This window comes from Eretmochelys imbricata, chromosome 3 (assembly GCF_965152235.1).
Source record: "Eretmochelys imbricata isolate rEreImb1 chromosome 3, rEreImb1.hap1, whole genome shotgun sequence".
In the NCBI taxonomy this organism is placed as follows: Eukaryota; Metazoa; Chordata; order Testudines; family Cheloniidae; genus Eretmochelys; species Eretmochelys imbricata.
Genome location: NC_135574.1, coordinates 68921466 through 68946541, shown reverse-complemented (window position 1 = coordinate 68946541; position 25076 = coordinate 68921466). Strand labels below are relative to the sequence as shown.

The 25076-nt window shown below is 43.5% G+C and overlaps 1 protein-coding gene across 2 annotated transcripts in view; it reads left to right on the top strand.

Annotated features, from left to right (window-relative positions):
* LOC144262694 (gamma-aminobutyric acid receptor subunit rho-1) overlaps positions 1-19291 on the top strand; it is a 69409-nt gene extending 50118 nt beyond the window's left edge. For both annotated transcript variants that reach the window (XM_077812813.1, XM_077812812.1), the window contains 5 exons: positions 7745-7827; positions 9902-10042; positions 12561-12713; positions 17151-17347; positions 19004-19291. In XM_077812813.1, coding sequence (XP_077668939.1) covers positions 7745-7827; positions 9902-10042; positions 12561-12713; positions 17151-17347; positions 19004-19291 — 862 coding nt within the window. The remainder of the gene's footprint in view (positions 1-7744; positions 7828-9901; positions 10043-12560; positions 12714-17150; positions 17348-19003) is intronic.
* The last annotated feature ends 5785 nt before the right edge of the window (positions 19292-25076 follow it).

Genomic DNA, 25076 nt, shown 5'->3' with positions numbered 1-25076 from the left:
ATAACCAAGATAACCAGTATCTCTCCAGGCACACATCCCCACTCTGGAATATAAACCCCAAATTATACCATCTTGTGCTGCACAGGAAACTGTACAGCATAAACTCATGGAGTTCGCCTCTCACTCAGTGTGAAGAGGAAATGCAACAGCCCCCTGAACTAAGATTCCAAAGCACTTCACTCCAAACTAATTGATTTAGATTAAAACATAAAATAAATTTATTAACTACAAAAGATAGATTTTAAGTGATTATAAGTGATAGCAAACTGATCAGAGCAGATTACCTAGTAAATGCAAACTAAGTTTAACATACTCAGAATATAGGATTTGAATTAACAATCTCTCACCCTGACTGATGATACAAGCAGGTTGCAGATTCTTAAGGCACAAGTTACACTTGCTTTGCAGCTTGGAATCCCAAGGTTTTTCATACACAGGCTAGAAATCCCTTTAGCCTGGGCCCAGCACTTCCCCCGGTTCAGTCTTTGTTCCTCAGGGGTTTCCAGGAATCCTCTTGTGTGGGGAGTGAAGAACAACAGATGATTTCACTCCCTGCCTTATATAGCTTTAGCATATGGTGGGAACCCTTAGTCCCAAACTCAGTTTATGGAAAAACATGGACATCCCAAGATGGAGTTCAGAGTCATGTGGCCTTGCATACCTTGCTGAGTCATAGCAACCATTACTTCCCGGCTGTCTGAAACGTTCACAGGAAGGTTTAGTTATTCCAGGGACCATTGTCTTTGCTGATGGGCCATCAGCACTGTTTGGCTTCTTCATTGTTGTATCAGACAGGTTAATTGTGGGTGTCACCCAGAGTAAGCACATTTGAAATACAGATACATAGTCAATATTTCTATCTTTAGATACAAAAATGATACATGCATACAAATAGGATAATCATATTCAGCAAATCATAACTTTTCCAATGACACCTCACATGACCCATCTTGTACAACACACATCATAATTATGCCATAATCATATCATATTAATATCACTGTGAAGAATATGGGGTGCAGTGTCACAAATATAACTCCTGATTTATTTTATTTTATTTTTTGTATGTGGAGATAGAATCAGTGAAATAATCAAGTGAGTGAGCAGCATTCAGCAGTCTCTGACAGAGACAATAATCAGTACGTCTGTCTTTCCTGACTTCAGCTTCAGGATGTTATGGGACAGATATTGCCAAATGACGCATAAAGAACTGGTCAGAGATAAAATTGCTGTAGGATACTCTGATGTAAGAATAATGTGAATAGGTATTATCTATATAGCTATGAAAGTGCAGATTAGATCTCTCAGAAGGACATTACATTAAAAGGAAGCAGAATCTGACAAATACTAGTTCAGTGAGACTGCCATGAAGTAGCATGATAGATGTAATTTAAATCATGCCAGGTTTGACATTCTGGGATGCAGTCCAGACCAGTGAGGGGCTCTGTTACCCCTGCTATGCAACCGTGGGTGCCTCAGTGCTTCGCTCGTATAGCTTCCAACTTGGATTTTTCACAATCAACCTGCCAGCATGCAGGTCATATCCTGAGTATCTCTGTGTAGCTACAGCCCTGGTCCAGCAACTCTGGCCTCAGCAGCCTGTCAGCAACACACCAGCCACACTCTGACTTCCACCAGCCTTGGTGATTATTTGCCAGTGGTGCAAGTAGAAATAATTTCTTGCGGGTACGCTGCACTCATGGGAGGGACACAAAGTGGGGGCACGTGACCTCTCCCACGTGACCCCACCATATGAATCCTCCCGACCCCACCCCAGCCTGAGCCCCTACACTCTCCCTGTCCCCTCCCCATGATCTGCATCCATCCCATGTTACCTGGGGGGGGGGGGGGACTATGTCCTCCTCCCGCTGCACAGGAGACTTCTGCTGTACAGATCCCAGGCAGGAGGACACAGGAGACGCAGCTGTGGGCCAGGCTGGGGGCGGTACAGTTGCACAGGCGGAGCTTCTGGCATGGAGCTGCCAGGCGGCCCCATGTTCTGGTCCTTTCCCACTGTGGTTCCTGGGAGATTAAGGCTGTCCAGAACCATAGCAGCAAAAGGAGAAGAAGAACGTGGCGTTGCCTGGCAGCCCCATGTTCTGCTCCTTTCCCCGCTGCGGTTCCCAGCGGGGAACGGAGCAGAACACCAGCAGCTACTCCACCTCCAGCCCCACACCCCCAGTCCCGTCCTCCGGTGGGGCTGCTCTACAGACAGAGGAGAAGCAGCTCCGTATAAGGGCTGGGGGTAGGTTAGGGACAGGCTCCTCCTCCGTCTTTCCAGTATGCCGTACCAGCTATAAATAACTTACTGGTATGGTGTACCAGACTATACCACTGTACTTGCACCACTGCTATTTGCAGGGTGAACCCAACACACTCCGAGGCCCAGATTTCCCCCCCAAAAAACCATGAGTTTTGCACTGTCCAGCCCTCTCCTGGACATTGCTCCTGTAAGGGGATCAGTACACAACGGCTTGCCACCTTAAATGGAGTTACCCAAACAATTCACCACACTGGTTAAACTTTGCTTAAAGAACAAAACAAGTTTATTTAACCACAAAGAGATGACTTTTACTCACTTACAAGCTATGAGCCATTAAAGTCAGAAATGGTTACAAGACAAAATGCTTCCTAAACTTAACAAACTAGACTTGGTTCAAGGTGAAGTTCTTACTACATGTTTTCAGTACATTGCTGACCAAACTCTCAGGCTAGGATCTGCTTTCCAAAGTCTATAGACGGCTTCTTTTGTCTTCTTAGGTGAAAAAGAGAGATGAATAGGGAGAGCTAACCTGGGGTTGTTTTGCCCCTCACTTGTATCATGCAGTCACCCTTTGAAATGCGTTTTCCTGAGAGTGACCCCTAGATAAAGTTCTTTCCAGCTGAGAGCAAGGAGATATGGAATCTGTTGTCCGAAGGAGACTTCATGCTGTTTCTTTTCACCTGTGTATGGTGAAATGCAGATTTTCTTAGTTTTCTTTCTTCCTCCTCTCACTGTCTGAGGATTCTGTTTACAGCTTATATGCAAATTGAGGTAAACACACACCCATTTGTTTAAGACAGACCTGCTTGACCAGTTCAACCTTAACAGGGCTATGTCAGTTTGAACATATGCCTTTAACATCATACAGGGGGATTTCATTACTTTACACATAATGTTTCTACATAGACTTCATCATGATATTATTGACCAGTGAGCTATTGGTTTTCAAATGATACCTCACTAGCTATATTTTGTACAAAGATTATTACAATAGTATGTAGAGTGTGAATAAAGGGGTGCATTCGATCTTGCCAGGTTATCCAGCTAGTCCAACTATGGATGTTAAGCTAACAAAGGAAATACGAAAAGTCCTGAGAAATGCAAAGAGACTAAAAATTACAATGCTTACATTGGCAGCCATTGGTAAATCAATATCTACCCTCAGTAATGCAGTCTGTATTGTGGTGAGTGCTAGAGTTTGGCTGGGATTTTTCAGACATGCCAAAATGTACAAGATGCATGTGTAACTGATTTTTAATATTTTTTCCAATACCTTTGGCAGAAAACATAATTTGAAACCTGATGAAAATTTGAAAGCTCCCCTACTGTCAAAAATGCTTTCTCCACTTGCCAGAGCAGGCAAGAATAGGATGTAAAGAACATGTTGTGTTTCTGTATCACTTAGTAATACCTGTCACAGACACTTGAGAAAAAGTCCCCTGTCAATGAGAGGTTTGGCTGCCTAAGGAGTACAGGATCTGTGTTTAAGCATATTTGAGAAACTCCAATCCCACCACACATAGAAACTCACACAATTTACGAGGTTTAGTTATAACCACCCTACACAAAAATAGTATTACACCTTTTAAATGGCAAACTAAATAGTAAAATGGATTATTATTATTGTTTCCAGTAGCACCCGCAACATGCTGGGCACTTGATAAACACTGAAAAAAAGAGATTAATACTATTAAAATTAAAAGCACTGTAAAATGTTTTGTTTAGCGATTAGTCTGCATTTATACCGCATATTCAGACTCAGGTTCTGAATTCTCTGGATCTAAACATCTTATCTCTATACTGCGTCAAAACAAAATCCCAGATCCACACACTCCTAAATGAGGTGGTTTTAAATCCAGACCTCAGTTCAATCAGAACTTTCCCAGATTTCGTAGTGTTTGGATTCGGTCCATTATTATGGAGGTGCCTGAGCAACTCTATAGGTAAGGTTGCATTGAGATTTGCACTTTGAGCAGGACTAGAAGGGGAGAAGGACAAGATGGCTGAGTTGAGAAGTGGGGGGAGGAAAATGTTTTTAAAATTAAACCCAATAAACAACCATGTAAGTGTTAAGCTGACTGCCTAGCACTACCCTGATCACTTTACTTGTATATACATCCTTCACCAAATTTTGACTTTGTAAGAATCTTCACTCTTTGGGGCCAGAACTGTGTCTTCATCTGTGTATAGAAAGCACCTGTCACAGTTTAGGCAGCACCACAAGCTAAATAAGAAATCTGAGCACACCACTTGTTTTCAAAGAGTAGCAAACACAAATGAGTGACATCAGTGGAAATACAAAAGTGACTAGAGATTAATAACATAAGGGCAAGAGCAGGCTCTGTTAGATCCTCAGTTATCTAATTGTTGACTTTCTTTAAATTTGTTACGGTTCACAGATTGTTCTCACACTATAATCTATAAAATTGTTCCCATTTATTTTCCCACTGCCAGTGTTTATATCAGTTGGGTTCATAATTACTTGATGCTTCTTGTGCAAAAACACAAAACTAGCCTGTTAAGAAATAAAATAATGAGTTGTTCTGAGCAAGGCCAGAGCTTTTGGTTTATAAGGTGGAGCATTTCAATGTATTTTCTTTTCAAACAAACTTAGTAGGACTAGAGGTATTACCTGTGCCCCCTAGTGGATGACATAAATGATAGCTCGTTAGACTGTGATAACGCTGATAACATCTCACAGCACACGGATGTACTTCATCAGTAACTTCATCAGTGGCGTAACTGCAGTGGTGCAAGTGGTGCAGCTCAGGGCCCATGAGATTATTGAGATCCAAGCAGAGGGGCTTCTGGGGAAGAGCAGGGCTGGCTGGGGCAAAAGGGGGCAGCAGGGATGGGGGGGGTCCCTCCAGCAGGGGTGACCCTGGCGTGAGCAATTGGCAAGAATGGCTGGAGAAGGTATGGTGAGATCACAGTGCTGGGGGATGCATGGGGGCACGTGGGGTCCCTGGATACAGAAGACACAGCCCCCCTAGAGACAGAATGCAAGGAGAAGCATCAACCATTTTGCATGGAGCAGGAGAGCGGGACAGCTGAGGTAGCTAGACCAAAGCTGCGGGGAGGGGCGTTGGAACAGAACTGGGTGGAGCTGGGGGCTGGATCGGTGCTATTGAGGTGGGGGAATGGGTTAAAGCGGAGGTCAGGGGGCCTGGATTAGGACTAGGGGGATGGGGGAGGGGAAGGTTGGAGATGAGCAGAAGGGGACCGAGGGAAGGAGCTGGGGGAAGGTTTGTGAGAACCTGAAATGGGGCAGGGGGTAGACCAGGATGGGGGGGGGGACAGAAGGGGAGCTAAAAGAGCCTGGAGGGGAGATTGGATTAAGGCTGGGGAGCTGAGGGCTGGACTGGAGGCTGAAGGAAGGTTTGAAGGAGAGCTGGGAGGGGTGGATCAGAACTGGAAAGTGTTAGAAGAAAAAGCAGGTTGACCCAGAGGCGGATATGAGGACGGGCTTCTTTATTGCAATACTTGTTCCCCTGGACCCTATTGTCCAGTAAGCCCTGAATTAGTTACAGCACATTCTTTTTATTTGTGAGTATGTACACGCTGACATCCGTTACAACACCCCCAAAGCCCTTAGTACGTAATAAAAACACCCATTTTGTTAGTAAACCCACCCTCTTTATTGTGCACAGCATTACACAGGCATTTTACCTTGAAAATATATTTCTTTGCAACAATTTGTTGCCACAAATCTCCCTGGTCAGCAATTCTTAGGGGAGGGAGAAAGAGGCCATAAGCCAGGGCTTGTTTATGTAGCTGGAAAAGGAAGGGAGGAGGAGATAACACTGCTTTACTCAAAAGGTATCTTTTAGATCCCTACATTTCTTATGCAGCTGCAAAACTTATCAATTCTTACAAGCAACAGGGAAGGGCAAAATATGGCATCTTATTTATTAAACAAAGAACTACAGCTGTCTTATGCCTTTGTCCCCTAATGCCATGTCAGCACATTAGCAGCTCCCCAGGTCTCTACTTAACCCATACATATCCCAACAGAAAGGAGAAAAGTCTGGAGGGTAGCTAGGTGGGAGTTGGGGGATGAGAGGACTGGATTGGGGCTATGGGAGAACTGAGCAGGAGCTGGGGTGGGCGTGCAGTGGGGCTGGACTGGGGCTATGAAGGAAACTGCCGTAGAGCTAGGCAGGAGCTAGGGGATGGGGTAGATGTACTGGGGCTGTGGAGGAGCTGGAGGGGGACAGATTGCAGAATTGGAAAAGGGCCCCACATACCTATTCTTGTACCAAGGCCCCGTTACACCACTGCATAATGTGATAGACATGGCTATTTCCCGCAGTATCTGTGGGAGATCCTACTAAATTACATTTAAATAGCTTTGGAGTCCATTGTATTAAAAATGCAAAATGTATATATTATTGTGGGATTGTATGTAACTTCTCCAGCAGGGAGACGTGGCCACTGTAAACCCTGGGGAAGTGTTATGAGCTTCAAAGGACTATTTTAAACAATGTACTAGACAAAAAGGAACTTTTGAGACAAGCACAGTAGAGTGGGTTTCCTAAGAAATACCTGGGGGGAGGTAAATGCAAATTCCGACCTACCAGACCCAGCCCTTTGAGGCTATGCTCAGAGGAGAAAACCGTTGTCTGACTGATTACCTATCACAATCTCTATCAAAGTCCCCAGCTGTAAAAAGGAAAGGCCAACCTATGATTGTGGGTTCTTGTTCTGAGCAAAAGCTGTTATGAACTTATGACCATAGACAAACCCCTGGATGTTGTTTGAAGGACAGAATCCTACCAGAGCCCTTGCTGAAGTTGGGGTGAACTCTGGTAAATTTATTAGCATGTTTGTAGGGTCTAGTATTGTTTTTAATGTTTTCTCTATAACGCTTTCACCTTAAGAATAAATATGCTTGCTTAGAAAGGGCTGCATGTTACCTTATAACTGTGGGCAATTATGGTGTTTTTAGCCACTGAGGAGAAAACAAAGCAGGCCTGGTTAGGCCATGCTGACTTGCTGGGCAATTCACAGTGTAGGAAGGGACCTGTGCAGCCTTGAAATACCCTGGTCAGGAGGGAGAGAGACATGGGTCTCCACCTAAGAGAGGTGATGACTGAGAAGCCGGACCCTAGAGTGAGTGTCTTGCTGTACCATGATTGGGAAATACAGGTGTAGTTGCCCTGAACGGTGACACATAGGATGGCCAATGCATTGATGGTATCTGACTATCAATAAACTATTCTTTACAACTGGAAAGCAGCTGGCAAAGCTGGCATTCTCTGAAAAGAGATACTTGGCATTTCAAGTGGGCAGAAGTTGGGCTAATAGCATTATTTTTTTCCCTTTTAATTCAACCCCTGGTAATATGTGGGCCTATTCGAATATGTAGGCGCTATATTTTATTTCATACAAAACTAACTTGCAGTTTTGTTTGTTTTTCCTTTACCATTTTTCAGTCATGAAAGAGAGAAAAGTTTTTAAACACGTATTTTTCATTTCTAGGGTCACAGTAACTGCAATGTGCAACATGGATTTCAGTCGCTTCCCCCTGGACACACAGACGTGTTCGCTGGAAATTGAAAGTTGTAAGTAAACAGGATACATATGTAGACCAAGATTTTCAAATATGGGAGCCTAAAATTAGGCTCCTAAATTTATGTCAGGCACCTAAGTAAATGGCCTGTTTTTCAGAAGTGCAGAACAACCTGCAACTCTGACCAAAGTCAACAAACTGAAAACAACTGGGAAAGCTTTTCCTCTGCCCTCTTTCAGTTACAATAATCGTAGGTGTGGTTTGCCTCAGATAATCACACTGCACTGTACTACTCAACAAATAAATGAATGTACCTGATATGCGTCACAAATTTAGCCAGAGTACATAATAAAGATACATCCAAATTCGCATCCTCATGGAGCTCCTTTTTCTAAATCTGACCTAACTTCGAATGTCCTGGCTTTCATACATATATATTTTTAAACAACTATATCCTATTAATATATTTTTCCCCTTGCATTGTTAATAAGCATTTACAACCTTAATGCTGCTTTAACAGTTGTTTTTGGGCTTGGGATGGGGTTTTGTTTTGTTTGTGTTTTTTCTGGGAATAACTAACCCTGGTATACAACCCAAGACTAGACAACTAAATGTAATTGGAACACAAGGAAAGAGGTGATTATTATGCCCCACAGCAGTCACCATAACTCTCTGCAAGATGCAGGGCTAAGGCATCTTGAAATCAAACTATGTTACCACTTTTTTCACCCAAGCAACTAGTCCAATTCTGGGGCCTTGAGGATGTTCCAGTTGAGAGTAGAAATGGATGGAGGCTGGTATTTTATTTGATGCAGTCTTGTTTATTTACAAGATGTATACAAAGTCCTACTTCTCCGTACACAGGAGGAACCAAAACAAGGGAATAGCTTCTTTGTTTCCAGCCCCAACCATCTTTAGCCCACCCTAGACTCAAAAGCTCTTTCTAGGCATGCTCAAGGGTCACATCATGTTTGAAGACTCCTGCTAAGCTTTCTTGCTCTGCCTTAGCCCTGGTCTACACTGGCAGGGGGGATCGATCTAAGTTATGCAACTTCAGCTACGTGAATAACGTAGCTGAAGTCGACATACTTAGATCGACTTACCATGGTGTCTTCACCGCAGTGAGTTGACTGCTGCCGCTCCCCGTCGACTCCGCCTGTGCCTCTCGCAGCAGTGGAGTACAGGAGTCCACGGGAGAGAGCTCGGGGATCGATTCATCGTGTCTAGACTAGACGTGATAAATCGACTGCCACTGGATTGATACCTGCCCGCCGATCCAGTGGGTAGTGTAGACGTACCCTCAGTCTCAGTTTCTTGTCTTCCGCCTCAGCTAGACTTTTTCCTCACCCACCTGGTAAGAACAGGAGGGAACCCTCTGCCTCCCTGGTGTTAGTGTGTGGCCAGACTCCATTAGGCCTTAAGTGTTTCTTACAACCATTTTAAATGAAGGGTGCATTCACACAGCAGTTTCAACAAGGTTTTAACTCAACTTATAACAAGGCATAAACCAGCTCATAACAATAACCAGAATGATCCTTTACCATAATTATGGCTCTGTGTTTGTCACAGAGGTCACAGGGCTGCCCAAGCAGCTGGTCTTGGGGACCACCCAAGTAACAGCTAGTGTGGCTGGCCCCAGGAACTGCCTGAGTGGCTGGAGCAGTCGCTGCTCCAGCAGCCCCCAGCAGCTGGTGCCACTGGCCCCCCTCCAGCAACAGCCCCCCCCAGCAGCAGTCCCTGGATGTGCCCTCCCTCCACCCACAGCAGCGAGCCCCGGCTTGGCCTTCCCCAGATACCCCTCCCAGTAACACCCCCCAAAATTCAGTCAGGGGTATTTATAGTATAAGTCATGGACAGGTCACCAGCCATGAATTTTTGTTTATTGCCCGTGACCTCTCCATGACTTTTACTAAAAATACCCATGACTAAATCGTAGCCCGAACCATAATCACATGCGCAATCATCCATGACCATCACTGATACTGGACCAAACTGGCAGAAAATCTGCTGTTTCCGCCAAAGTTTTTATACCTACCTTTGAAGACATATTGACCCATTCTGAACTGTAGACTCAATACTATCTGGTATAATTGCACTGCACCAAAGATTTACTCCTACTTTCCTAGATGCCTACACTGAAGATGATCTAATGCTGTACTGGAAGAATGGGAATGATTCCCTAAAAACAGATGAGAGGATATCGCTATCCCAGTTCCTTATACAGGAGTTTCACACCACCACAAAGCTTGCCTTTTACAGCAGTACAGGTAAGTGAATGTTGCTAAAGTTGTGAAATTATAATAGATTTTTGCTTTCTCCCCTCCTTCCCCAATCAGATGAGATCAACTTTACCTCTGCCTTAAGAGATAGACTGGTATGTTTTTTACAGTGCAAAAAACTGGGGCCCATAAAAACTACCCTTGAATTGGCCACAAAGGACTCACTAGCAAATGGTCCAAGGCATTCCCTTTCCCACAAGGGCTGAAGCATAGGCAAAGTTCATGAGGAATTGCAAACTTGGACTTAATTATTTGTTCATCACTGTGACAGGGTGTACCAGGCCCACGGTCCTACCACACCCCGCCCCAGGAAAGGGAGCAGAAAAGGTGAGTTCTGCAGGCTGCCTCAAGAGGCTGCAGGGAACAGCCAATTAGAGACCGGCAGTCTCTGCCTCAGTGACCTGAGTGATTCCCTTCTGCATTCCTACACTCTTCATGGCGTGGATCTGCTGAGCTGTGACAGTCTTCACTGTTTCTGGTGTCAGCTCTGGTGCCCCTAGCGATAGGGATTTGCACCATCAGACATGCTCTTCTCATCTATCTTATCCTTGGGGTCCCTGCCTTTCCTCTTGCAGCAAAACCTTTTTACGTGGCCCACCACTCCACAATAAAAGCAATTAAGCCTTGCCCTTCCTCGCTCATTCACCCCAGGGCAAGCCCCTTCTTAAATGCCCATAACATCTCCACGGCTGGGCTTCAGGCCTCCAGCCTGGTAACCCAAGCATCTCTGTATCCACTCCTGCTGTCTGGAGTGGGTCTCTTGCCATCAATGTTGTGCTGCAAACTGAGTGTCCTGCTGTTTCTGCTGGTTCTCCAACAGCTGCATCAGCAGGGCTTGGGTCCGCTGCTTCTGCGGCATCGCTGCTTCTGGCTACCTACTGCTGCTGCCTGCCACTGCCAGGCGGATCACCTCTTCCATTGTAGTACCTCTTGTTTTCAGGGGTTGGGCCAAAAGGATCCCACTCTCGTACCACTTGTGACGGGGCCCACTCACCTCACATGAGCTCATACTATCGTGTGTGTGCGTGCCTGCACTCCCCTTCTAGCTGCACCTGGCAGTTAACTTCTCTGGCAGGTTTCCAGTGACTCAGCCATCCATCCAAGTCACACACAGTCCATGTGTGAAACAAACACACAAAACAGACCCCTTCCAGGTGATCCAACAGGGCCTACCTCTGTGCCCTCAGTAGTCTTTGTAGCCCTATCCCTGGGCTCGAGCCTCAATCCGTTCAACAAAGCCCTCCGCTGGTGTCAGCCTGCAGCCCCGTCCCTGGGTTCAATCCTCAACCAGTCCAACAAGGCCTATTGCAGTACCTTGGTTATAGCCCCTCCTGGGTTAGCCTTCAAACTTTCTCTCACGCCTTCTGGGCTCTCTCTCAAATTGTCCCTGCTCTGGTATGGAGCAGTGCCCCCAGGGCTTCCTCCCTGGAGATTCTTTTGGAGGGGGACCTGGGCCCGCCCAGTACTCCAGGTCCTGACCCAGGGACTCTGTAAGTAGCAGCTGCCTGCTGCATCCCTTTACTAATTGCTGCATTTTCCTGGGCCACTTCCCCACAGCCCCAGTATCTTCACCCTTATCTCAAGGCTGAAGTTTTTCTTGAGTCCATGCAACCAGCCAGGAGCACCTTCCTTGCTCCCTGGTCCCTGCCAGAAACTACTGTGTCCAGGTACTGCAATTCCTGCACCTAGCCAGGAGCACCATCCTTGGAGGTGCTCAGCAGATGACAGACAGCACTGATCTGTTCAGCCCTCCAGCCCCTGTAGCCAGCCAGCAACTGAACTGCTCTGTCCAGAAGCTCCCTTTTATATGAGGCTTGTGGTCTCTGACTGGCTGCTCCCTGCAGCCTCTCTAGACAGCCTTGAGGATAAACCTCTTCTGCTCCCTTTCCTGGGGCAAGGTGTGGTAGGACTGCAGGGCCTGGTACACCCTGCCACAATCACACTTCTTCCTTTGTGCAGTGCTGTGTAATGGTACATTTGTGGTGCTATATAAAGAATAATAATCCCTGTATGGAAGCATGTTGCATGACAGCTGGACCTCACGGAAGTTGACTAAAGTGTGGGAAGATTTGCAGATGCAAAGCTAATTGGAAATTTTAAATTTATATCCACATAGTTATCTGGTGCATTTATTAGAATTATATATACAATGAGGGTCCCGATCCTATAACCCCTCTCTGCATGGAACTCCCATTATTCCAATCATTATTGACTGCAACAGGAGTTCCTTGCACAGGGGGCTTTCAAGAGCAGGTGTGATATTTGCTCTAAAGATCCAGTCCTGTGAGGTGATGAAACTTCAAGAATATGGATGGTTTGATTAAGAGCCACTTTGCTCTTCAACGGAGATGAACCTGTAGTGGTCACGTCTAATATTTTTCTTATAAGAAAGTATAGCACTGTTCCACTGTGGATGTTGAAATGATCTCAAAATGTCCTATATTGTATTTGTGGATGGTTTTCCTTTGGTGTTAGTTATCCTTTTTTCCTTCTCTCTGTGGTACAGGGTGGTACAATCGCCTGTACATTAACTTCACTTTACGCCGCCACATCTTCTTCTTCTTGCTTCAAACCTATTTCCCTGCCACTCTGATGGTCATGCTGTCCTGGGTGTCTTTCTGGATTGATCGCAGAGCTGTACCTGCCAGGGTCCCTTTAGGTAAAAATAATCTTGTAATCGGCACAGCTGAGTGACCATACACTAGCAAAGACCTACTTATTGAGACAATCTCATCAGCATCAACCCCCAGCCTGTGATATAGACCATACCACATTGTCACATAGCTTGGAATTCAGCCACTGAATTAATCTACTACACTTGCTCACACTTACACATGTAGGTTAGGATAGGCTGACCCTATTCATCTCTTCTTTATTACCCTAGCAACATTTTAACTGTATTAGTCAGTATCACAAATGACAGTTGCACACCAAAATATAGTGAAGAACAAACACAGTGTTCATTTTCTCTCTCTGTTATTATATAATTATAATTAGGGCTGTCAAGCAATTAAAAAAATTAAAGATTAATCGCACTGTTAAACAATAATAGAATATAATTTATTTAAATATTTTTGGATGTTTTCTACATTTTCAAATATCTTGATTTCAATTACAACACAGAATACAAAGTTTACAATGTTCACTTTATATTTAATTTTTTATTATAAATATTTGCACAAAAGAAATAGTATTTTCCAATTCAGTATTTCACTTAATACAAGAACTGTAGTGTAATCTCTTTATCATGAAAGTTGAACATACAAATGTAGAATTATGTACAAAAAAATGCTGCATTAAAATCTAAAACTTTAGAAGCCCTACAGGTCCAATCAGTCCTACTTCTTGTTCAGCCAATCACTCAGATAAACAAGTTTGTTTACATTTGCAGAAGATAAATGCACCTAGACTTTAGTAAAATGTTTGATATGGTCTCTCACAGAATTCTTGCCAGCAAGTTAAAGAAGTGTGGATTGGATGAATGGACTATAAGGTGAATAGAAAGCTAGCTAGATCGTCAGGTTCAACAGGTAGTGATCAATGGCTCGATGTCTAGTTGGTAGCTCGTATCAAGTGGAGTGCCCCAGGGGTGTGTCCTGGGGCCAGTTTTGGTCAACATCTTAATTAATGATCTGGACGATGGGATGGATTGCACCCTCAGCAACTTCGCGGATGACACTAAGATGGGGGGAGAGGTAGATACACTGGAGTGCAGGGATAGGGTCCAGAGAAACCTAGACAAATTGGTTTGATTGGGCCAAAAGAAATCTGATGAGGTTCAACAAGGACAAGTGCAGAGTCCTGCACTTCGGATGGAAGAATCCCATGCACCGCTACAGGCTGGGGACCAAATGGCTAAGTGGCAGTTCTGCAGAAAAGGACCTGGGGATTACAGTGGACGAGAAGCTGGATATGAGTCAACAGTGTGCCCTTGTTGCCAAGAAGGCTAATGGCATATTGGGCTGCATTAGTAGGAGCATTGCCAGCAGATCGAGGGAAGTGATTATTCCCCTCTATTTGGCACTGGTAAGGCCACATCTGAAGTTTTGTGTCCAGTTTTGGTCCCCCCACTATAGAAGGGATGTGGACAAATTGGAGAGAGTCCAGCTGAGGGCAATTAAAATGATTAGGGGGCTGGGGAACATGACTTATGAGGAGAGGCTGAGGGAACTGGGGTTATTTAGTCTGCAGAAGAGAAGAATGAGGGGGGATTTGATAGCAGCCTTCAATTACCTGAAGGGGGATTCCAAAGATGATGGAGCTAGGCTCTTCTCAGTGGTGGCAGATGACAGGACAAGGAGTAATGGTCTCAAGTTGCAGTGGGGGAGGTCTAGGTTGGATATTAGGAAAAAATACTTCACTAGGAGGGTGGTGAAGCACTGGAACAAGTTACCTAGAGAGGTGGTGGAATTTTCATCCTTAGAGGTTTTTAAGTTGAGGCTTGACAAAGCCCTGGCTGGGATGATTAAGTTGGGGTTGGTCCTGCTTTAAGCAGGGGGTTGGACTAGATGACCTCCTCAGGTCTCTTCCAACCCTAACCTTCTATGATTCTATGAAGATAATGCTGCCTATTCTTGTTTACAATGTGACCTGAAAATAAAAACAGGTGTTTGCGTGGCACTGTTGTAGTCGGCGTCGCAAGATATTTACATGCCAGATGCACTAAAGATTCATATGTCCCTTGATGCTTCAACCGCCATTTCAGAGGACATGCGTCCATGCTGATGACGGGTTCTGCTCGATAATGATCCAAAGCAGTGCAGACAATCCATGTTCATTTTCATCATCTGAGTCAAATGCCACCAGCAGAAGGTTGATTTTCTTTTTTGGTATTTCGGGTTCTGTAGTTTCCGCATCGGAATGTTGCTCTTTTAAGACTTCTGAAAGCATGCTCCACACTTCATCCCTCTCAGATTTTGGAAGGCACTTCAGATTCTTAAACCTTGGGTCGAGTGCTGTAGCTATCTTTAGAAATTTCACATTGGTATTTTCTTTGCATTTCTTTATAATTTTTACAGTGCAAATATTTGTAATAAAAAATAATATAAAGTGAACACTGTACACTTTGTATTCTGTGTTGTAATTGAAATCAATATATTTGAAAATGTAGAAAAATATCCAAAAATATTTAATAAATTTCAATTGGTATTCTATTGTTTAACAAAAACAACGAGATGTCCGGTGGCACCTTAAAGACTAACAGATTTATTTGGGCATAAGCTTTTGTGAGTAAAAAACCCCACTTCTTCAGATGCTTATGCCCAAATAAATCTGTTAGTCTTTAAGATGCCACCGGAATCCTCATTGTTTTTGTGTCTACAGACTAACACGGCTACCCCTCTGATATTATGTAACAGTGCGATTAATTGCAATTAATTTTTTTAATCGTGATTAAATTTTTTTTAGTTTCCTACGATTAATCAACAGTCCAAGTTATAATACATAGCAAGTACAGAACATTTTCCATCCATTGGTCTCAAAACACTTTACAAATTGTAGCAGAACAAGAGGTGAAAACCAGCATCAGCAACTCTGTTCAATCTTACATTTTTCTTTGCAATAAAATTAATTATTGTTGGAATTAAAATATTAGGTGATATTTTCAAAGACGTCTATGGGATTTAGCTCTCAGTTCTGCAATGAGCTACTTGCAAGCAGACCCCTAGGCTTACTCTGTAAGATTGGGATCTTAGACACATGGACTTTGAGTCCAATCCCACTCCCACTGATTTCAACTTGAACCAGGATCCGGGCCTTATTTATCGCAAATTAATGTGCTTAATGGAGAGAATATGTATAGACATAGAACACATATGAATGGAACATATGTATTCATGTTTTTATTACAAAATGGTTGACATTTATACCAAGGCAGTGATATCAAATGCTTAGAAACCTACTTGAGACTTACAGCAATAGAAAATAAAAACATAGTGCTTATGTGGAGCTTTTCATTTTCAAAGCAGTTTACTAACATTAAGTAATTAATCCTGCTAACAGCCCTGCATGTGAGGGAGGTATATAAGATTATCCCTATTTTACAAATGGGAAACAATAGCAGGAGACAACTTAATTACAGCCAGATTCTCATGCCCTGGCATGTTGAGTAGTACCTTCATCCATGAGACATCCTGCTAGAATCAGTGGGATTTCTCACAGAATAATGTATTGCTCAACCTGAATTAAGCTCTCAGACTCTGGCCCTTAACCTCTCTGCCTCCGAGGGAGCTCACCTCTGGCACATTCTTGGGAAGTTGGGTACTACGACATTTCGTCTTCTGCCACCCCCATTCTTGAGGGATTTAATTTTCTCTTGACACTGAAGTCCTTTTTGGTAGATCCCTTCCTCAGCTAGCTTCTTGGAGATGACATCACAGAACTGTAGATTTTGTGTCCTGCCCCTAGAATCATGGCTTTTGCTGTCCTCACACCAGAGATCCACCAAAACCCTGGTGTCAGTCTCTGGTCAGCTGGCAGGATGGTGGGAATATGATCTCCCAGGCACCAGCTCTTCTGTTCACATGTGGTAGAAGCACAATAGAAATGCTGCAGGTATGCAAGCTATGTGCAATGTGAGGTTCAAATGTATAAGAGCTGATAGGTGACTTCCAGTGCAGAAGCAGGGAGTAGGCAGATGGCACAAAAACCCAGGGTAGGGAGAATTGTGGAAAGGCACTGGAAAATTAACAGTTCCCAAGTTGCTTAGCCTGCATCCGCACTGCAGAGTGCTCATGTTAGAAGCTTGAGTGTTGACAGCAGTCAAGTGTTAGCCTTTATTCCCTGACATGCTAGCTGCCTCGCATGTAAAGCGCACCAACATCTGAATGAGAGGTTTTTGTGTGGATGGACGTTTGGGTTAGGGACAGCACTCAAGTAAGAACACAAGGTTAACTTTGTACTGAAAACAAGCCCTTAGTATGAGAATCAGGGTTAGAAATGAGGGATTTCTGGATCCCACTAAGCCACCCCTGAAACTGAAAGATACATTTTAAGGAGAAATTAGAACTTCAGAAATAAGTCCTCATGTTTGCTGTAAAGAACACAGTTTGAATTGTCTTCACTGTTTATGTCTGAATGGATGATGGTGTGTTCCCAGGAATAACTACGGTACTGACCATGTCTACAATCATTACTGGTGTAAACGCCTCCATGCCTCGAGTTTCCTACATCAAAGCTGTGGACATTTACCTCTGGGTCAGTTTTGTGTTCGTCTTTCTCTCAGTGTTGGAATACGCAGCAGTGAACTACCTGACAACAGTGCAAGAGCGGAAGGAGAGGAAACTGCGAGACAAAGTGAGTTTATTATGTCCAGTGATGTTGTACATAATTGAAATAGGTGTTTGAATGGGCTGATCGTGCTTCAAAAGTCTGCATCCACAATGTGAAAAATCTAAACTTCCTTGGAAGAATAGAGTGTGTGGAAAAAGTATCAGTGCAGTGTTCCTCGTTAGATAGTTTAAAAGTTAGCTAATGTCATCTGGAACCCTATCTCACTTAAGTTTCTTCAGCATGTAAAGTCAACTGGACAAAATCCCTATTCATATTGTAATGTGACTTTTTGGTATCTTTTCTTTTTAATTCTCTCTCTTTGTAGTTAAGAGACTAACTTGCAAATAACACCAGATAGAAATAGTATTGTGAATGGAGTGGGTGTTCAGACAACAAGGAAGGTTCAAACACATCTAAGCACAGGTTAGGGCTCTGTTTACAGTGTGCAATTAAAAATGGGCATCCTCTCAGGAATATTTGTAGTTGTAAAGAAGTGGAGTTCCCACCCTTCTCCAGAAACAGCCGAGACTGCGGTGATTCAAAATGATCCCTTTGCCTTTGCTGTTATGTTAAACAACAACAAAATCCTCCACCTACGCTTTCCTCTTGAGCTTGGCTTTTCCTAAGCTTTTTCCCTGCAAGTTCCTTCTCTCCTTCCCCTTAGTTCCCTCTGCTTCAAGGAGAGACTCCAGCCCTCTTTATATCCTGGAGTGGAGCTAACAGGACCTATCAGCTTTGCTTTCTCATGATAGGAATCTCTGCATCCTTACACAGGGTTGTAACTAGAGCTGGTTGAAAATATTCCACTGAAACATTTTTCTGTTGGAAACTGCCGATTCATCAAAATCAAAAATTCTGTGGCAACATGTTGATCTCAACAAAATTTTGCTTAGAAAAAAACTAACCAAAGTATTTCTATAAGCCTTCAATCTTATCAGAACAAAGTGTCTCAATTTTTTGTTTTGCAACAACTTGTCATGTAGAAACTTATATTATTATAAAGTATAACATTTTAAGAAGGAATAGGTAAAATGACACAAAAAGTTTATTTTTGTGGGAAATTCAGAATGAAAGCAAATTTCAAAATAGCAGAATTTCCTGAGAAACAGAAATTGCGGTTCGTGGACAGCCCTAGTTGTAACACCTGATATTTGGCTGATTCAGCAGAAGAGGCCATCTTCCTATGTAGGGTCCTAGAACTTACTAGGCTCTTCCGGCATGGACAGTCCTTCAGAATTTTTATAATAACCTGACAAATAAAATCCCAGCCTTTGTTGTCATATAAGAATAGGAAAGATGGTAAATACTACAAATTATACAACGTGAAGCCCAGTGATCAGGGGCTACAAAGGTAAAATGGGCTCCACCCAGTTGGATCCAGGGACAGCCCTGCAGAGAGCTGGCCCCCAGCAGTACTCCTTTAGCTTTCCCTCACCCCTGATAGCATGATTCCCTCGTTCACACTCATTGCAGCATCTGCACCAAGGGAAGAAAAGGTCCCCAGGAAGGGCATGCTACAGAGGGAGCTGTTGCCCAACTCCATTGCTACTGCTCTCTCTTCCTCTGTCCCCCAGGAGCCTGGTTTCCACCAGGATTTGCTTCCTCTGCCTGTGTAAGGAGAGGAGGATCATCAGGGTCCAAATTCCTATCTCATATAACTACACTTGACCTTATTCACAGCTTCCTTGTACTTGCGGACTACCTCAGCCCCGGCCCTTGATGATGGACGGCAGCTACAGCGATGGGGATGTGAATGAACTGGGACACTATGTGTCTGAGAATGGAGATAAACAAGACAGAATGATGATGCAGCTGACACTTGGTTCAGAAAGGAGTTCAAGCAGGAGGAAAAGCCAGAGATACGTCAGCATGCGCATCGACACCCATGCCATTGACAAGTATTCCAGAATAATATTCCCAGGCTCATACATTTTATTTAATTTGATATACTGGTCCATTTTTTCATAAATATCAGTTATTTCTCTAGTCAGTTTCAACATGTTGCACTGTGTTCCTGTTTAAAATTAACATCTATCATGCTAATAAACAGAAAATGGAGGAAACATTTAATTTTAATGCTACTTGACTGATCAGAATTTTGATACATTGATTATATAAAATCCATCTGTTGTAAAACATCTCTATACACACTTCAGCTTTGAACTAAAAACTAGGATCCATTGCATAACTTTTTATACTAATTTTAAGCTGTACTATGTTCCTTCTTGTGCCTCACGGGCCACTCTAATTTGTTTTAATAGATGGCAAGAATAATCATCAACTGCTCATATAGGGTACATCACTCATTTTATGCCTCAGAAACCTTTCCTAGACTAATGGCCTGATCCTGCAAATACTTAAGCATGTGCATAAGTTTCCTGACTTACACAGTTCCATTGAGTTCAAGGAAGGTTACGCATGTACTTATGTTTTCAGGAGAGGTATTACAAGCACTGTTTAAAGCTTTCTTCCCCTGGTTAATGCATGCTTTGGTTAGCACTGTATTGGAATAACTGAAAGAACCAAGTACTAATGTACTAATGTCTTATACAGCACCCGTGCCCCCTCTTGTTCTTCCTGAAAGGAAATGCTTTCAAGCTGCTTTGAATTAACCCACTCTAAGTATAACTATCAGTATATATTTACTTTTTGCCCACCCCAAAGGCCACATCTGGGTATGGAAATTGTATGGCGGGTCATGAATGCTCACGAAATTGGTGGTTGGAGTGCAGGAGGGGGTGAGGGCTCCAGCTGGGGGTGCGGTCTCTGGGGTGGGGCCAGAAATGAAGAGTTCAGGGTGCGGGAGGGAGCTCCAGACTGAGGCAGGGGGTTGGGATGTAGGGAGGTGGGAGGTGAGGGCTCCAGCTGGGAGTGTGGGTTCTGGAGTGGGGCTGGAGATGAGGGGTTGAGAGTGCAGGAGGGTGATCCGGGCTGGGACTGAGGGGTTCAGCTGGTGGGAGGGGGATCAGGACTGGGGCAGGGGGTTGGGGCACGGGAGGGGGTCAGGGGTGGAGGCTCTGGGCGGCACTTACCTCAAGCAGCTCCCAGAAGCAGTGGCTTGTCCCCCCTCCAGCTCCTATGCAGCATCACGGTCAGGTGGCTCTGTGCACTGCCCTGTCCACAGGTGGCACCCTGTCCACAGGCGCTGCCCCGCAGGTCCCATTGGCTGCGGTTCCTCCCCAAAGGGAGCTGAGGGGGCAGTGTGCCAAGCCCCCTGGCTGCTCCTACGTGTAGGAGCTGGAGGGGGGCATGCTGCTGCTTCTGGGAGCTGCACGGAGTGGGGCAAGGCCCTGACCCTGCTCCCCGGCAGGAGCTTGAGGGCTGGATTAAAACGTCTGGAGGGCCGGATGCGGCCCCCGGGCCATAGTTTGCCTACCCCTGTACTAAGCAATTCACCCAAATCTTCCTAACTGAAATAAGATTTTTTTTCAACACGAACAGAATACTCGGAAAAAAAAAAAGTACAGGAGGCTTTCAGTGGACCTGGGTAGATCTACAGTGCAATAAGAGACCCCAGGCGTTGCCTCCTCTGGCCTGGGTCAGCTGACTCAGGCTCACAGGGCTCAGGCTGCGGGGCTACGAAATTGCTGTGTAGACGTTCAGGCTTGGGCTGGAGCCTGGGCACTGAGACCCCACAAGGGGAGGGTTTGAGAGCCCAGGGTTCCAGCCTGAGCCCAAACAGTGATGCTGCAACTTTACAATCCCGCAGCCGGAGACGAAGTCAGCTGACCCAGGCCCTGAGACTTGGTGCCACAGGTTTTTTATCGCAGTATAGACATACCCTGAGAGTTTTGCCATTGAATTCACCAGAGGAGGGAACAAGCCCTTCTGCCTATTAAAGAGAAATTGTGACAGACCATCCTTTTACAGAGAAACAGACCGACAAAGAGAGTGATGAAAGAACAGTTTCCCTCAGAGATTCTCATTGCAATACCCCGCCATTCCTGGTAAGCAGCATGCACGCTAAACACCAAGCAAAATGTTACACCTGGGCCAAACTCAGGCACTGGGTAAATTCGCCTTAGCAATGGTTTCAGTGGGAATAGTCTGTTATTTGTGCAACCAGAAAAGGATAAGTCTCAAAAGGAAAAACAACAAAGCCATCATAAGGGTTTTATATCTGGGCCACTGTCTAAGTTACTAAGACTAATGCTCTGAAACTTACCTGGAAAGGAGTTTCCATCATGAAGGGCCAAACCCAGTGAGATCCTGAGCACCTCTAGCTAGCTAGGTTTTCATACTACCTATTGCCATAGTATTCTAATTCCTCCTGTGATGCATGCTGAAAGAGCTCACCACCTCACAGGATAGGATTGGAGAAGCACTCAATAAGGGGACTTGAGGGCACTCAGCATCTAGTTAGATCACCCCCTAATTTATTTCAGTATGGTATTCACATGACAGAGTTTCTGCAACACCGATCATGTGGATTTGTCACGAACAAATCATGCCAAATCAACCTAATTTCCATCTTTCACTGGGTTACTGGCCTAATGGAAAAAGGGAAGCAGTGGATGCAATGTATCCTGATTTTAATAAGGCTTTTGAAACAGTCCCATGTGATATTCCCATAAGCAAAATAGGGATATAGATGAAACTACTATGCAATGAGTGCATAACTGGTTGAAAGACTATACTCAAGAGTAGCTGTCAATTGTTCATTGTCAAACTAGGAGGACATATCTAGTGAGGTCCCTGAGGGGGTCTGTCCTGGGTCTGGTACTATTCAATATTTTCATTAATTACATCGATAATGGACTAGACACTAAGCTGGGAGGGGTTGCAAGCCATTTGGACGACAGGATTAGAATTCAAACAGCCCTTGGAAGATTGATCTGAAATCAACAAGATAAAATAAAATAAAGACAAGTGCACAATACTACACCTAACTTTGAAAAAAAGAAATGTACAAATACAAAATGGGGGAAGGCTGGCTAGGCAATAGTACTGTTGAAAAGGATCTGGGAGTTATAGTGAATCACAAACTGAATATAAGCCAACAATGTGATTCAGTTGCAAAAAAGGATATCATCATTTTGGAGAATATGTGAAACATGAGAGTTAACTGTCCCACTCTACTTGGCATTGGTGAGGCCTCAGCTGGAGTCTTCTGTCCAATTCTGGACACCACCCTTTATGAAAGATGTGGACAAATTGGAGAAAGCCCAGAGGAGAGCAACAAAAATGAGAAAAGGTTTAGAAAACCTGACCTGTGAGGAAATGTTAAAAGAACTGGGCATATTTAGTCTTGAGAAAATAAGATTGAAGAGGAAACTTACAACAGTCTTCAAATATGTTAAGAGTGGTGAAGCACTGAAATGGGTTACCGAGGGAGGTGATGGAATCTCCTTCCTGTGAGGTTTTTAAGGCCCGGCTAGTCAAAGCCCTGGCTGGGATGATTTATTTGGGGATTGGTCCTGCTTTGAGCAAAGGGTTGGACTAGATGACCTCCTGACGTCCCTTCCAACCCTGATATTCTATGATTCTATGAAAGAGGACAATGATCAACTGCTCTCCATGTCCACTGAAAATAGCACAAGTAGTGAAGGGTTTAATCTACAGCAAGGGAGATTTAGGTTAGATATTAGGGAAAAATTTTCTAACTGTAAGAATTGTTAAGTACTCCAGTACTTCCAAGGAGGTGGTGGAGTCCCTGTCTTTAGAAGTTGTAAGAACAAGTTGCCAAATATCTGTCAGGGTCGGTCTAGATATACTTGTTCCTGCCAGGGAGAGAGGCGGAAGGGCGGGCTGGACAAGATGACCTCTCAAGCCCTACATTTATGTGCGTCTATGACCAGCATTTTCAGGCAGAAAACGTCACGCCTGCTAAATAGCTTAGGTAAATAACAATATTTGACCCAACCTTTCTTCCCTTCCCCCAATCACACCTGGGGCCCTTACAAAAATGATAATTCAAGGTTTCTTACAGTTAATTGGTTATATGTTATCTTTAAAAATGTAGGTAGATAAGCAAATGTGGATGGGTAATAGGACTTGAAATTTAAAGCAACCACAATTGTAAAAGAAAAGGTTTGTGTGTGTGTGCAGGGAAAATGTTGTTTCATACATTCCTGTCTTTTGGACTTGTAGCCACTATCAGGATTGTATTGTAGTTGTACTATCACTATATGACCACTGGATCTTTTCCTCAATGAACTCTGTTTTGGCCTGGTTGGTTTTGACCTTCTATGCACTATATTAGTTATAGACACAGAAAATGTTTGAACAATGTTACTTGTTTATTTTTTATATGTAAATTAAATAACTATTGTAAAATGTTCACAAGTTTTGCTGTTTCAGGAAATTGTGAACTGAAAAAATATAAATGGAGCACTACTCCATTGATATATGGAGCCACAGCATCCAAGTATAAGGAAAAGAAATTGTATAATGTTAAAGTCACTAACAGATACATATCTGGTATGTCAGCAGTGATTTTTGTTTAAATTCTACATCAGATTGTATACATACATATATTATTTTGCTATCTTATTAACTCTTAAGAGCTTTCCCAGATAATAAAGAAATTACTTTCTTACAAGGACATAGTTTGAACTGAACAAAGGGAAAAATGTTACGTTTGAGAGAGCAATTGAAAAGCTAAGGACCAGAATACTGTAGTATCTTACTCCACAAAGAGTCCCATAGATTTCAACGGTATTACTTGCACAGTAAGGTACTCGGCCCTTCAGTGTTATCAGGAACAATTGTTTCCATTGTTACAACTAGAATACTTAGGTTGACACTTTGTAAGCAGGATTGCAAAACCTTAACACAGCAAATATTTTAATTCTTTAGCGTAATTAAACACATAAGCAGTAACTGGTTTGTTTGTTGAACCATTACTTAAATGGTTTAATGGCTCACCAAATAGTAATATACAATTCTTTGACCTCTGACCACATAGTAATGAGGGAGGCTTTCAAGGATACAAATGAGTTAGGTACCCAACTAACACTGATTTTCATAGGACACCTAACTGCCTTTTGTGCCTTTGAAAATCTCTCCCATCATGGATCTTTCCAATTAAATTGTCCAAATCACAAATCTGAATTTATATTGCTACTTTATTTATATGGTTATATTTTCAGCTCTAGTGCCTTTTTGGTTTGTATTGTATAAAAATATATTTCTTCCATGAGAACAGCGCTTGATTTTAAGACTCATAATCAAAAAAAGAAAAAAAGTTGCTTTTTGGTTTTCAACCTTCCAATGTACATTTTTGCATAAGATCATTCATTTTCATAAAGGCTAATAGTTGTTTGTTTTTTAATTTATTTCTAGGAAAACTCAAACTCATAATAAAATCTTTGCATATGTATGGCATTGTGTGTTTTCTCCCCAAAATTCTAACACTGTATCTCCATGAATTTATTAATATGCATAGTATCTCTTCTGCTCAAGGACCTAATCCTGAATGCCCTTAATTCCTATTGACACTAGTGGTTTGAAAGGGCATAGGACTTCAGAGCCAGGACTGTAATAAGAAGCCTGGACTGAAACTATAAGTGAGAAGATGTATTAAGCTTCCATCCAAGATTGTCTAGGTGTCTGATAGGGCATCTGCCCCACACTGGCAGGGAAAGGGTTAATAGAGCCCTAAGGAAGCTTCACAGGAAGCAGCCAATTAGAGAGAGGCTGCAAGGAATGGCTAATCAGGGCCAATCAGGCCCATATAAAAAGAAACACAGGGCAGAGCAGGGTCAGTTACACCCTAGAGCTCAAGGAGGGCAGACTGGCTGCCTTGCAGGTG